The sequence below is a fragment of the Ptychodera flava genome, chromosome 10 (genome assembly GCF_041260155.1).
Source record: "Ptychodera flava strain L36383 chromosome 10, AS_Pfla_20210202, whole genome shotgun sequence".
In the NCBI taxonomy this organism is placed as follows: domain Eukaryota; kingdom Metazoa; phylum Hemichordata; class Enteropneusta; family Ptychoderidae; genus Ptychodera; species Ptychodera flava.
In genome coordinates, this window is record NC_091937.1 from 4,609,890 (window position 1) to 4,625,876 (window position 15,987).

General features: G+C 35.3%; 1 protein-coding gene across 5 annotated transcripts in view; it reads right to left on the minus strand.

Annotated features, from left to right (window-relative positions):
- Nucleotides 1-15,987, minus strand: part of LOC139141808 (mitogen-activated protein kinase kinase kinase 5-like) — a 47,496-nt gene that overhangs the window by 13,801 nt on the left and 17,708 nt on the right. For 3 of the 5 annotated variants that reach the window (XM_070711470.1, XM_070711471.1, XM_070711469.1), the window contains exons 18-26: nt 11,342-11,469; nt 10,936-11,039; nt 10,275-10,413; nt 6,639-6,700; nt 6,394-6,459; nt 4,621-4,721; nt 3,186-3,325; nt 2,414-2,501; nt 623-667 (exon numbers count right to left, since the gene is read on the minus strand). In XM_070711470.1, the coding sequence (XP_070567571.1) occupies nt 623-667; nt 2,414-2,501; nt 3,186-3,325; nt 4,621-4,721; nt 6,394-6,459; nt 6,639-6,700; nt 10,275-10,413; nt 10,936-11,039; nt 11,342-11,469 (873 nt within the window). The remainder of the gene's footprint in view (nt 1-622; nt 668-2,413; nt 2,502-3,185; nt 3,326-4,620; nt 4,722-6,393; nt 6,460-6,638; nt 6,701-10,274; nt 10,414-10,935; nt 11,040-11,341; nt 11,470-15,987) is intronic. The other 2 variants (XM_070711473.1, XM_070711472.1) reach the window with 1 other exon arrangement.

Consider the following 15,987-nt stretch of genomic DNA (forward strand, 5'->3'; position numbering starts at 1 on the left):
TCAACAAGGTGTCATATCGTGTTTTGCTACATAGCTTTATGTATGATGGTAAAACATGTGACAGTTAATCACAATAAAATAAAAACTTTTAATAATGTAGTTTAAATAGCTAATTGTTCAACATAACCAAATATGTCAGCTGTAGACAAGATTATGATATAGAATAAAGTTAAAATTCAATTTTAACTCTCAGAAAATATCTCTTTGAATTCAGCAATAAAAAAAAACAATTTGTGCAAATTTATGCACATAAAAAAATAAGTAAGCTAATCATAAAAGTAAACTCTAGGTTGAGTCAGGTATGCACACATTCAGGCCATGACCCTGTACCATCAAAATAAACACAAAATGACAGAGACACATATACCAAATAAACCTGCAGAAACATGAAACAAAATAGCTTTTGAATACAATGGATTTATACAGTGGATATTACTACAGAGCTACAAACTCAGAAAGAACGAACTCATATTAATTATGCATAAACTGATATTAACTATGCATATAAATTTTTGAAAGTTGTACATGATAATTTTTTCAAGAAAGAATAGATGTTTAAAACATTCTATTCTGATTGTGGTTTTGCAGTTATATCCACCCTATGTACAAAATTGATGATTACATTTCTAAGATAGCATCCATGTTTGTAACCATGTCATCCCAATCCCTGGTAAAAAGAATGAGAAACACTAGTCAGTTTGTCATATGCTAACATGCATTTAGGATCTCTGTACAACCCTTTGGCAAATATAATCCTCTTTTAGGAGGTAGTTTTGCATCTCTAAAATTGACTCATTTTTCATTTCTATGGTTTTCAAGGACTGGTGAATCCCTAGGTATTACTGGTATAGCAGATATAATCCTCTTTTAGGAGGTAGTTTTGCATCTCTAAAATTGACTCATTTTTCATTTCTATGGTTTTCAAGGACTGGTGAATCCCTAGGTATTACTGGTATAGCAGCAATATCTAACAGGGTGTAGGATTGTACAGTTTTTGAGTGGTAGATTGACCGTTGGGGAATCACTTGTCCACAAAGGTATTGTCCTTCAGAGAACCACAGAAATGAATTTCAGAAATATTCAAGAAACCTGAAAAGGTGAATTGCATTGTAGTGAATCTGGTTAGTCATTTGTTCACCACAGATAGCACTGACATCAAACTAGAAAAAACATTTGATCAAAGCTAAACTAATTGCTGATTTACAGTACCGGTATAACTTCAGTGAGTTTATACGGTTTGGTATCTACAACTACGGCTGATACCCTAATACCGTAATGATATCTATGCTTAATCTGGTTCATATTGGTTAATAATGGTGCCACCATTTGGTATTTCTTTTTGGTATATGACCAAATCCTTAAAACTTATTGTTGGAAAAAACATGTACCCGTACAAGAATGAGCTAATAATCTAAATACATGTAATACATTACAGGGTCAATGCATTCAAAGTCACTTAAAATGCAAAGACTTTTTCTGCATTTTTCAGGGATTTTTTGAGGTTTTAAATGTCATTTTCCAGTTATTTTTTAACAATATATCATTTAACATATTTTTACCATATAATAATATAACATTCCATAATTTTTGAAAACCATGGGGGAGGTTAATCAGTTTTCCCGGACTTTGCACGACTCAACTTAATTTTCAAGAACTTTCCAAGGTTGCCTCAAAATTCAAGGACTTTGCAGGAGTGTATGGGCCCTGTACATACTGGTTGCATCATTTTAAACATTTGAACAATTTTTTTTCTTTTGGATAATATTACATGTAAAGGATTCACATTGTTTGGTTACAGTTGTCATCTGTAACTTTATATCAAGGACTGGTATGTGATTTTCACACATATAGTACTTTCATTTTCACACTGTGCATACTAGTGCTTTGGAGTGCTATATAGTTGGATGACCCACACACACAGGAATTAAACTGTATGAAGTAATGACAACTCATCAGTGTTCCCATCGAGGCTTATTTACACGCCAGTTGTACAGTGTCTCCGACTGCTGTCACAGTGGAATTTCACATTTTGCGCAACTTTAGTTTCAGTCATTTTGATTGGTTAGTTTTGGTAACAATAAACATTAAATTTCAGGGTGAAATGTGTGATCTCAGTGCCGATTTTATTTCGGCTTGTTGAGTTTAAGCACTTGTTGATGGTACAGTTGTTACCAACACAAGGTACACATATGCATTCAGTGTACATTGTGACTATGTGTCCGGATTTACGTAACTCCATAAATAAGCATACATAAAGAAGACGCAAGATGGCTGCCCCTATGGCCACTGTGCTCTTCAGACACCAAAGCCTACATTGCTCATCAACTCAAAAACCTTAGAGGGAACACTTCAACTCGTGGTACATTTCAGTCACTGTCCTTTCTTAATTTACGGGTTGGATATTTTTACTCACCTGAGATCATCATCAGCAGTGGAGGAAAGAGTGTTTGGTGAAGATGGACTTCTGTGAGTTCGACTTGGTACAACTACTGTTACCGGGACTAGTGATGGAGTAAAACGCATTGTATTTTGTCAATGACAAAACTCATGGACATCAGACTGGAAATATGTGAGCCTAAACACACAAACACCACTTCACAACATGCCTATACTTTAATCAGAATTTATATTGCCTTAGGCTTTATAAACATGTGTTATTGTAGGCAAGAATGTATTTTTGTGTGAAAACTGTCTATTAGAGAAATCAAATTCCTCTGCATACACAGCAGTACATAGATATGATCTTTGTTAGTCATGACTGCTAATCAGAATGGGAAAAGTCACAGGTGAGTTTTTGTTTCAACTCAAATCTGTTCTATTGAAAATGCCTAACTTTTTGAACTTCTTGTAATACATACACTGTATTTCATAACAGCAGGTAATACACCTTACTGTTCCTAAGTCAACACAAGCAAAGTCATACTCATAGACTGTAGAAACGTAATAACCAAGCCATGTACATTTTGTAACCACTACATGTGCCTCAGCCCAATCAAAACACTGTACTTGGTAGCATTCTGTGTGAAAATAACTGACCAATACTACACATACGGCGAACAGATTTTTGTTTCTTTCTCAAACATGTCAAGCCAAAGCAAGAGAGACTACAGGTGCAGATTGGCATCTATGTTCTAACATTTTTACAAAAAAACTGTGTAGTATTTGGGAAGACACTTGACACATACCAGAGACACTCCTTCCCAAGTGTGGATGGAGCTGATCATCTGCAGTTGCTTGTTTAGGTTTGGACTTAGTCTTGGTGAGAAAACTGTGTTTAAGTAATTCATTGGCAGTACAACGCTTCTCTGGATCAGGTTCAAAACATCTGAAAGCAAGATAGAGAGTATATGATTGACTATGCACTCTTACCTACATGTATAATAATGAAACAAGTCCCAGTTCTTTGAATGTGATTTTAAGTCCTAGCTGTATCATTCTGCTTATATTTCTACATTTAAAGTCCATCTATTACCTGATTTTGTTTAATTTGAACTTAATATTGTTGTTTAGTAAAAAAGCCATAATACCCAAATCATTAACCAAAAAATTATTAACTAATAATTATGACTAACTATTAATTATATATTATATTTAACATTTTGTTGCATTATTACATTGTTGAACACATTTGGTTAAATACCCACGTTAATATTATATTTCATACATAAAACACTCGAAATACAGGTCCTCGAAAAAATCTGAATTCATATGTGCCCCGAAACGGTCACATGACATGATGTCATGTGAGGCCATCAGTGCAGTGTGCAGTGTCGATGTCAAGGTTCACGGAACTAATGCAGCGCGAATATCAGTAGTTATTTCAAGAACGCGGGGAGGTCGTTTGCTGTGCCAGTACCGCCGGATAACTTTGGAGAAGCAGATCAAAACTCCCGCGATGATGATTATATTCAGATACATGACGGACAAAACGGCCGTGGGGCCACTACAGTTGCAGGGAAGGTTGATGATGACTAATTGTACCTGTAAACATCTGACACAAATAACGTGTATGTAGGCTGGTGGTGGTGAATTGTACTATCAAGCCTTTTGGCTTTGAATGCACCATGCATGATACAGCATCTAACATGCCAAAACAGCGATGTGTTCAATCTGTGTACCCAGTCTGCAACTTTGTAGAGAATGAATCATTGTCACTATTAAACTGTGATGCTACCAGTGAGAAAGGCTGGCACTAATCAGATTGAACTGTCATGTGTCTGGCAAGAGTTTGAAGTCCAAATAAACCAACGGAACTGATCACTACAGTCACGTGTGAGTCTGATTTGAAACATTTTATGGCCAAAGTCAAAACACAACGATTAAGCAGTGCATTGCCTGTATCCAGGGATCACGTAACCACAACGATTAATGAGTGCAATGTGCGTTTTATCACTGACAAAGATAAATGCAACATTAGAGGTTGCCTTCATTTGGCTACATTTCTATTTACGGCAAGAATTCATAGCAGTGGCTGTATTTGGTCCAAATGATTCAAAGTTTGGATCAAGATGTTTCAGAAATAAACTTGAGAGTTCACACTAGGGATGATTAGGGAGAGTATGCTACTTCAATCTAACCTAGCCGTGTGGACTAAACGATGTCAGTGAATGTACAACTCACCTTTCAATAAAATCTTTGGCCCTCTCTGACATGGAGTCTGGAATTGTTGGATGCATTTTGTAATATCCAACTTTGAACATGGCTGCTTGAGGAGAGCCAAGCTGAAATACAAAGAGAGATGGCATGATAAAGATGATTTAGCTACACTAAGGTACAATAAACACTGTATACATCACTTACAGATCTCTATGTCATGTGCTTATTCTTCTTTTGTGGGTCAATATTCATATCATACACATCTTAGAGGGCAAGTAGATATTACATTTCACGATTTTTTCACTATTTTTGTGTGAAATGTTTCTTGTTTTACTTGTTTATGAATGTTGAGATACACAGTATTCAGCTTGTCAACTCAGCCTGTACATGTGTAAACTGCATTGCTGTTGTTGACAAACAAATTCTAGTATGGATTAAAACTCAAATGTAAAAATAACAGTGCATTTTACATGTATAGATTCTGTGTTGATAAGCTGAATAGTGGGTATTTCAATATGCTTTGAGGAGTAGAACAAGAACTTGCTATCAACTTACAAAACAAAAATAGTGAAAAAATTCATCAAAAGTTACAGCCACTAACCCTTTACAAAAAAAGTAAGAGAAAACATTTTGCAGTAAGTATAAAAAACACAACTCTAGCAATAATCTTATAAGAAAGTGACTAAAAGGGAAAAAGAAAACTGCATTACTTTTGTCAAATATCAAGGACTGGAAACAAATGCCTTACTTTTGGCCTTTGCTACATGTATATTCTGTACATCAAATAGGAATAAAAACATGGAGCACAAACTGAACCAAGGTGAAAAGAGAGGCACACTCAATGTTGCAGCCTGGAATTTCAAATGAGGGGACACAGTGTCCCACTAACGTTTATATTGGGGACATTTTGCACATTTATGGGACACCATGCGTCAGTTGTCAATCAAATTTTGTATTATTTTGTAACAAATTAGTTCATAAAACAAAATTCAAGCGTAGTCGCTACGTTTGATTTTCATGCGAGTACATGTAATTTAGTGATTTTAGCAGTATGCTTTATCTGCCACCAATCAGAGCTCATTGGACTACAAACAAGTTATAATATCATTCCACAAATCAGAGCTCAGTCAGACTACAAGCAAGCTAGTGCAGCATTTTAATTACTTCTAATCACAGCTCCAAAAGTACGTAAATATAAGCCTCAAACTCATCGTGCAAACAAAGGTCATCATCAGTAACAGATACTACTTGCAGACTACACCCAACACAGTGGACTCATGCATGCACCCTAGGTGACCCGCAGTACATGAGAATGCAGGACAATAGGTTCTGTTTTGGGGACATCGTTGCAAGGTTGCGTCCTGGCTGCAACACTGCACACTGTCCAACAACTATCGAAGTTTTCAAATGATAAAAGTGGTAGTCTTAATGTATAAGTAAGACTACGACTAAGAGTTAAGCAAGAGTCACAGTAAAGTATATTTAAAAATAGAATAAATGTAGAACAACCTCCTAGGGACGTAGAAAACGTTGGTTAGAGGTGGCAAAAATAAAGTACAGGCAGTTACAAGTAGTGTATGTGCACATTGAGTTCATGCAAAATGTTCTGATTTTTTACTAAAACTAAATTTTCACAGCCGGCAAATTTTATCTGACAGCCGGTTGTTTTTGCCTGCTCCCAGCTATTTTCTACATCTCTGCGTACATGTATGAACCAGTACAGTATCATTGACATATTTTCTACTGCCCTGGCAAGGAATAACTTTCCCATTCATGAAATATCTGTTGAGGACTCACCTCAATAAATGGAGGTTTACCAGTTGCCATCTCAACCACTGTACATCCAAGAGACCAAATATCAGCCTGTTATCAAAGAAAAAAAACTTTCACAAATTATTTAATTATTTTGAATTTTGTCACTGATGAGTTGTATTTTATTTGATATCCCTTCCCATTAATATTATAAAATGTTATCTCTTGTAAAACATAAAAACAAAGAAAAGTGGTGAAGGAAACAGTTTTCTGAAAGTCTATATACTTACTGGTGCACCATATCCACGGATCCCTTTGTCAATAACTTCCGGTGCCATGTACTGTAAAGTACCTGTAACAAAATAAATGTGACATTTCCTGTTTTATCTCAAAACATTCACGGGCTGCAACACTGTCATATTTACTATGAATGTTTGATTTTTGTCCAGTATTTATTTGTCCTTCACACTTTCGGCAAGACAACTCTAAATGACAATGACACATAGTGATTATTCGAACAATGGGCATATTCCAGTATTACATTTTTGGAGGAAAAACACAAGTTGAAGATACTACATTGTATGTTATAGTGGTGGATAAACACAAAAACACACATTTCTGTCCAATGTTTCTGCACATGGGTTTGTCTGTACCATAGTCCGTACAAAACCTGGCTTTAACCCCTTTTTGGGTGGGGCAAAAAGTGACAGGTACACTGTGTTGCACAGTTTGAAAAGAGGCCCTCTAGAGTCCAGTTTGCCTAATGTTTTTCTATAGACCTGCCATTTACTAATATGACAGCAAACACTGATCCAACTAATGATTATCGTGCTACCAGCAGATCAAGCTACTGTAGGTTGTATGGTTGTCTCCAATTGGGCAATACCTTTAAACAGACTTCTCGGTAACATCTTGATCATTTGACTGCTAAAAGATGACTTTTCTATCATTTACACTTCCAGGATGGTGATAGCTACAGATTTCAGGATTTTCCAAAATTTTGAAAGGGTCATTTCGAATTTAGAATCCTACAGCAGCTTATGGAGGTATTCAGTCTTCCATATTTTTATGAAGATCAGAAAAGGTATTCAAGACATTTGAATTTAGTGTCAACTTCATCTCTGTAACACACTGTGACATGTACAAAACCACAAAAATATTAAACCACGTCGCTCAACAGTTAAAGGGACATAAGCAGTAACTTGTGGCAAGTTTTTCAGTATTCTGCTTCTGTATATCAACTACCGTGTCTGACCCTAATCCGTTTGTCATGCTGAAATTTTGAGTATTCTTTTTGTCCACACAGCTTGTATGTATGTAGTGATCATTGTTTATTGTTTACAAATGAATTCTAGTCCGGACTTGAATACAGTTTTCAACAATAACAATGGAAATTATACTCATATACATGTAGGTTGTGTTGATATGCTAAATATTTGGCTTTAAATTACAGTTTAGGGATTCATTGCAGAAAGTGTAGGAAAACCACAAAACAAAAGTTCTGAAAAAATAGCCAAAAGATACAGCTTATGGAGCTTTAAATAAAAGAAGAGCAAACATCATTAAATTGAGACTGAATATATTAACAATTTACAGTACTAATCTTTATGGACTGTAATACTGCTCATAAATTTTGTACAATAATGGAAGTGCTAGAGCATACTACAGTTCTGCCACAGTACCACCGAGAGCAAAATAATTCAACAGTCAATTAAGTTCTCGTCATACAATTCCATCATGTTGGAAAACATTTTCTAGTTTCTTATAAATTTATTCTAATAGGCTTGAAAGGGAGATTTTCGATGAGAATTTTAACTGTAATAGGAGATTATTTTTGGTCTTGGAGTCTCTTCACTACTGCAGATGAATATGGAGAAAGTCGCATGTGAATACAAATAGCATAATAACATCCCATTGAGTGGTGTGAATTGTGCGTGGTTTTCTCATGGTTCTCATGAAATAATTCAGTTGTCAAATCTTCACTTCCAATATTTATCTTGCAGTTTGTTGTCATCATGGAGTTAAAACAAGCGACCTAGCGGCCGATATAGCTCCGCTGTGTTTATGTAGAGAATAACTATTTTTGACACATGTTGATGAAGAAGGAGGAAATCTTTGATAGCTCAATGCAGTGGCCAGAAAAAAGTGGCTAAAATAAGCTATGCAAAATACACAATTGAAGATTTCATCATACTTTGAATATATCACATCGGATCATCCCTAGGAACATGTCAACCAAAGCTATCTGATGAATAGTGTTTTGAGAATAAAATTTTCTGACCAAAATGGCAACAATTGCCCCCCCAAAATAAAAATTGCAGATTTCATCATAATTTCAAAAGATCAAATTGAGTTCATCTATAGAAACCTGTATACCAAATTTCAAAGCTGTTAGACCAGTACTTTTTGAGAAACACATATTTTGACCAAAAATGGAAAAATTGCCACAAAATTCAAAATTGCAGATTTCATCATTATTTCAATAAATATCATGTAGTTCATCTATGGAAACCTGTATACCAAATTTCAAAGCTATCAGATGAGCAGTTGTTGAAATACACATTTTTTGACCTAAAATTGCAAAATTGCCCCAAAAATACAAAATTACAGATTTCAGGAGAAATTAAATATATATTACTTAGCTCATCTGTAGGAACCTGTATACCAAATTCAAAGCTATCAGACCAGTACTTTTTGAGAACACGTTTTTTTGACCAAAAATAGCAAAAATTGCCCCAAAATTACAAAATCGCAGATTTCATCATAATTTCTACAAATATCATTAAGGTGATCTGTAGGAACCTGTATACTAAATTGCAAAGCTATCAGATGAGTACTTTTGGAAATACACATTTTTTGACCAAAAATGGCAAAAATTGCCCCAAAATACAAAATTGCAGATTTCATCATAATTTCAATACATATCATTTAGTTCATGTGTAGGAACCTCTATACCAAATTTCAAAGCTATCAGATGAGTAGTTTTGGCAATACACATTTTTTGACCAAAATGGCAAAAATTGCCCAAAAATACAAAATTACAGATTTCATCAGAAATTCAATATATATTACTAAGTGCATCTATAGAAACCTGTATACCAAATTTCAAAACTATCAGACCAGTACTTTTTGAGAAATACATTTTTTGACCAAAAATGGCAAAATTGCCTTAAAAATGCAAATTTGCATATTTCTTCACAATTTGAACAAATCTTAAATAGATCATCCCTAGGGACATATGTACCAATTTCAAAGCTATCTGACCGGTAGTTTTGAAGAAGAAGATTTTTAAAGATTTTTTTACCAAAAATGACAAAAATTGCCTTAAAAATACAAATATGCAAATTTCACCACGATTTGAAGAAATCTGACTGAAGTCACCATAAGTAAACTGCATATTAAATTTCAAAGCAATCGGACAAGCGGTTTGAGAAAAGAAGATTTTTTTACCAAAAACACCAAAAAATGCCCCAAAAATACAAATATGCAAATTTCACCACGATTTGAACAAACTTAAGTGAGGTCACCCCAAGTGAACCGCATATAAAATTTCAAAGCAATTGGACTTGCGGTTTCAGAGGAGAAGGCAATTGTTGACGGACGACGACGACGACGACGACGACGGACGACGGACGACGGACGACGGACGACGACGGACGACGACGGAAAATCAACCTATTTGATAAGCTCCGCGTCGCTGACAGCATGGAGTTAAAAAAATCTAGCTCCTCATTTTTTGAATTTCTGCAATCAGCAGAATTATATCATCAGCAACTGTTGAAAGTGTACAGGACAATTTCTGCACCAAGCATGTTCTGCTTGTGAATAAACAAAACGTAGACCCTGAATTGTATGTGTTCATTTAAATGTTGGCAGCTTGGCAGTGTTAAGGGGTGGGCAATATGAGGCAGGTGATAATTTCTCACCTTTGAATGAATCAGCTGCCGGGTTGATTCCTGACAATCTCTTGGATGTTCCAAAGTCTGAAATCTTAATCTGTCCACTATAAGTATTCACCAATACATTGTCTCCCTTGATATCCCTGTGTACAATCTTCTGATCATGCTGAAAGAAAATAGCCAGTACACTTGTGTCACTGCCTGGCAGTGAAAGGGTTCATTTGTGTGAAAAACAACATCAAAGTTATCACAAAGATTAACTTTCACTCTTACAACTGGGTTGATACATGCACAGTAGTTTGAATTGTCATATTATCATTATTATTATTTAATTCTCAGATTCAGTGCAGTAAACATACATTAATACAGTGATTTCAAACTCAAAAAGGAAAATAAACTCACACATATTACTGAGTGAAAAGGTGGGTCTACAAATCCCATTTAAAACAGTCAGATATTCTAGCATTGTGAATATTGTGAATATAGAGTTCCGCACAACAAGTGCAAAAACAGGAAAGGCTCCCAAGCCATATGTCTTATTAAATTTGCAACATGTCATACATTGTACAGTCACAGGGCTCACTGCAGCTGACACCAGTTGAACTTACTGTTAATAATTTTTTTATGATTATCGGGGAACTTTTGCATAAAATTTTTTACCCCCAAATAGTAATTGTCTTTAACTTACCAAGTACTTGAGACCTTCTACAACCTGTTTGGTGTAAAATGCTATGGTCTGTTCATGGTCTTTGAGAGGTCCCCACTTTGACCTGAGTAACGCTGATAGACTTCCTGTTATGACAGACAAAACAAATGCAGTCTTAGTGTTTGATGCACTGACAATTTCTAGCAACACATCTATCTCTCGAAATTTCCCTTTATGAATGAACATTGCCTGATGTACATTTGTACATAATTTACAAACAATGAGAACTTTCCATTGTGAATTTCACAATGTGAAGTTGTAACAACATTGAAAGTAGTCAAAAATCGAGTTTTTTGTACAATGTAGAAAGATTATGAGTCAGACTAAACTGCATTATGCCTCATTAAAGTAATCTGAAACAATGTTACTATGTAATGGAGTGACATACCTCCTGGTACTTGCTCCATGAATATCTTAAAGAAACCACCATCACTGGCAGAACCAAGATACTTGACAATGTTCTTGTGGCTCAACCTCATATGGAGACGAATTTCTTCGTGTAACGGTTGTACTTCACTGAAAAAATATTATTACATTACATTACTCATTCACTATTGCTACAGTAGGGAGTGTAGAGCTAGAGAATCGTGAAATGAATGTGTGAGACTACTAAATAGTGTGAAGTAAAAGAATAGATGGTTCAACCAGTCTTCAATCTTCAAAGAATCTTTATTTACCAAGGTTTAGGTGACGCATAAGTCACCTTCTTCAAGGTAACACTGATAAAAAGAAAATAGACAAAAGAAAATAAAGAAATTCAACACCTTTGCAGTTTTTAGCATTGCTGAATTTTATGGTTGAACCATCTATTCTTTTACTTCACACTATTATGGTTATGGCACGTTCCCGACCTCCACCAGTGACTTCAATTGTTGTAGTTGGACTGACTCTCCTAGGAACACTCAACCTACTAAATAGTTCATCGTGAAGTATCAAATATTTGTCAAGATATTACATTGATGATCCAAGCATGAAATGACCTCTCTTGATTTCTTAACAACTTGACATTGTCAGTTGCCCTTGATTGAAATCAATCAGATTAAAATCAGATGTAGCTATGGCGATGTTTCCACCTTTCCTTGTTTTATGCTCTAAGTTCTAATAAGCTGATAATTGCCTCCCTACATCTGACAAACTGCCATTTTTATGCTGTAAGTTCTAATTAGCTGATAATTGCCTCCAAACATCTGACAAACTGCCATTTTTATGCTCTAAGTTCTAATTAGCTGATAATTGCCTCCCTACATCTGACAAACTGCCATTTTTATGCTGTAAGTTCTAATTAGCTGATAAGCGCCTCCCTACATCTGACAAACTGCCATTTTTATGCTCGGAGTTCTAATTAGCTGATAATTGCCTCCTTACATCTGACAAACTGCCATTTCTATGCTCGGAGTTCTAACTAGCTGATAATTGCCTCCCTACATCTGACAAACTGCCATTTTTATGCTCGGAGTTCTAATTAGCTGATAAGCGCCTCCCTACATCTGGCAAACTGCTATTTTTATGCTCGGAGTTCTAACTAGCTGATAATTGCCTCCCTACATCTGACAAACTGCCATTTTTATACTCTAAGTTCTAATTAGCTGATAAGCGCCTCCCTACATCTGACAAACTGCTATTTTTATGCTCGGAGTTCTAACTAGCTGATAATTGCCTCCCTACATCTGACAAACTGCCATTTTATACTCTAAGTTCTAATTAGCTGATAAGCGCCTCCCTACATCTGACAAACTGCCATTTTTATGCTCGGAGTTCTAACTAGCTGATAAGCGCCTCCCTACATCTGACAAACTGCCATTTTTATGCTCGGAGTTCTAATTAGCTGATAATTGCCTCCTTACATCTGACAAACTGCCATTTTTATGCTCGGAGTTCTACTAGCTGATAATTGCCTCCTTACATCTGACAAACTGCCATTTTTATGCTCTAAGTTCTAATTAGCTGATAATTGCCTCCCTACATCTGACAAACTGCCATTTTTATGCTCTAAGTTCTAATTAGCTGATAATTGCCTCCCTACATCTGACAAACTGCCATTTTTATGCTCTAAGTTCTAATTAGCTGATAATTGCCTCCCTACATCTGACAAACTGCCATTTTTATGCTCTAAGTTCTAATTAGCTGATAATTGCCTCCCTACATCTGACAAACTGCCATTTTTATGCTCTAAGTTCTAATTAGCTGATAATTGCCTCCCTACATCTGACAAACTGCCATAGGATGCTGTCTTCAAATCTCGCACTTTACAGCAGCCAATGACATTCTCTGTTATGTAAATCCACATGGCAGAAATAAAACAAGCCAAAAGAATATGGCGACCATCTGTGTACATTGCTAGACATCTGTAAACATGTCGGTAAACATAACAAATGTAAAATGTTTTACGTTAAGTTTTACAAGAACAGTTTCCTAGTAGCAAACATTCTCCTTGTATTTCATCATCATATTTCCTAAATCACTGTGACATGAAATGTGTGTGCTGTGTTCACATGATCTCACAAACCCATATGATGTTTACGTTATCAACATCGCCGTAATATTCCTGTTATACCTGTATTCTGGGTACAGGAAGTAGGCAAATAAAATGAAACTGAAAGAGTTGTGATGATAATCAATAATTTGGCAATAATGTAGTAATAGTACTGATTTGCAATTTGATGTTACCACTTATTACTTTTACCATAACAGTAAGGAATACGCATTTGAAGGACTGTGAGACAATACACAATGTATGGCATGGATATAGTAACAATCCAGATTCTGTTATCCAGTTATAGAACTTCTACTATATCTTTGCCATTGTGAATTTTGATAAATTGACTTTATCGTACCTGATAACTTTGTGATCTCAACAAATGAGTTTGAGAAGATATGGTAACCGGTAACCGAAAAGAATGCAACTCTTTTAGTTCTCATCCATATTTGCACTACAATACTACTCTGTTTTCAGACAGACAGATAGAGGAAGTCTACAAAACTTTTCCTTTTGCAAATTCTTCCAGGAAGTGAAAAATGAATGCCAGGATGTTGTTTTCATTCATATGTTCTGCCATGGATAGAAACCAAGTGACCTCAAGTGCCCTTTTACAAACTCTTTCAAGAAGTGAAAGATGAATGAATGTCCAGTGCTGTTTTCATATATATGTTCTGCCATGGATTAAACCAAGTGACCTCAAGTGTCCTTTCACAAACAAAAAGTGAAAGATGAATACCCTGTGCTGTTTTCAATCACATATTCTTCAATGGATACAAACCTAGTGACCCAAAAAGATGCTGACATGCATTTCCATCTTGGTTGTCTGCTGGCTCCAATATTGAAATTCATGCCCAGTCAGATGTCTGCTCTCTCTTACCAACTTGGCTTTCTACTGAAAACTGGAGAACTATCATGACAGATCTTCACAATAACCATAGTTTTGTACCAAGTACATATCTACTTGATGTAAATTGTACATAGATTTAATCATATAGTCCAATCAGTGATCAAATCAATCCATTTGTCCATGAGTCAATTCTTAACACATGAAACTACTTCATGATTGGTAAAATAATGTATTACTAACACTAGGATTAATCATTATCATCGATATCATTAATATTAGTAAAATGATATTTTGCATTTATCTCTCTTTCCATTCTGTCAAGATGACTGTATAATAACCCTCGTTTTGCAACAATTTTAACTCTTAATTTGTATTTTTCTTCATATCCCATTTTTATACCGATTTAGGCTATTTTAGCATGATTGGGAAAGTCATGTTATGAGGCATAGAGAAATTGTGATCATCTTCACACTAAATACTTTCATAACATTTTCTGTGTCATGTCTGAAAAAACCATGTGTAAATTATCTTTCAGTATGAATTATACATGTACATTAGATGATCAAATTTCACTTAGTTGACAGTACTGTATTTATGTATGTTTAGTAAATGTTACAGGTGAAGACAGACTATGTACCGGTACTAACCGATGAAAGCTCACAAGCAGCAAGGCATACAAATGTTAATGGTTCACTTCCAACCAGAAACTTGAAGAGATTATTCAAAATGTGAAGAAATTTGCACAGAATGAATTTAATGGAGGTAATCTTGTGGTAAATTAGAAAATGCATTTTAGATGTACTGTAATGGGCACAGTGGTGGCAAATTATATTCTAATTGAAGGATTGCAGTTTCTTTAAAGAGAGAGTGTTGTTATCCTAAACTACACCTCTATTAGTAAGTGACAAGAAAAATGAATTTAAATTAAGTAAAAATTGCCACTGACACTTTGAAACTCTTTTTTGAAACAGCATCAACAGTGAGTAGGGATTGTTTTTGATAGAAATATTGAAACATTATCCAACAGTGAGTAGGGATTGTTTTTGATAGAAATATTGAAACCTATCAAACAGTGAGTAGGGATTGTTTTTGATAGAAATATTGAAACATTATCCAACAGTGAGTAGGGATTGTTTTTGATAGAAATATTGAAACCTATCCATATCTGTAAGTCTAATTTTAATAATAATTGCAGACTTGGTATTTATGTCACATACTCTGTATTGCTATCAGTTTCAACAATTTAGTGAATTGTTAAATGACTCATTATACCACTTGAGTATTGTGTCACTGAAAATATGAATCCTATTTATACTGCACATGCCTTGTAAATGCAATCGCACAATTTATAGTTCTCTGTCTTCATGCAAATTTCATGCCCTGGCATACATGTACATTAGAACCAATATTAGCAGACTTTGACCAGTGCTAGTATTACAACAAGTCTACTTTATTATTACCTCATTCAGAAATGGTGTCATATATTATAGGGTTATTCACAAAATACTGGAATTTATGTCCGAGTGCATCGTACAGCGGAGGTATTGCAAGTGACATGTTGGGCTGAGGACAATGCCAGAGTGTGCGATGTTTGTAAGATGATATCTGCTTGGTTGGCGATGTCTGAGATTTGAATGCAATCTCCTATGGCAGTAGTTCAGATGAATTGAGGCAACAACAACAGAGATGAGAACAGCATTGAACAAGC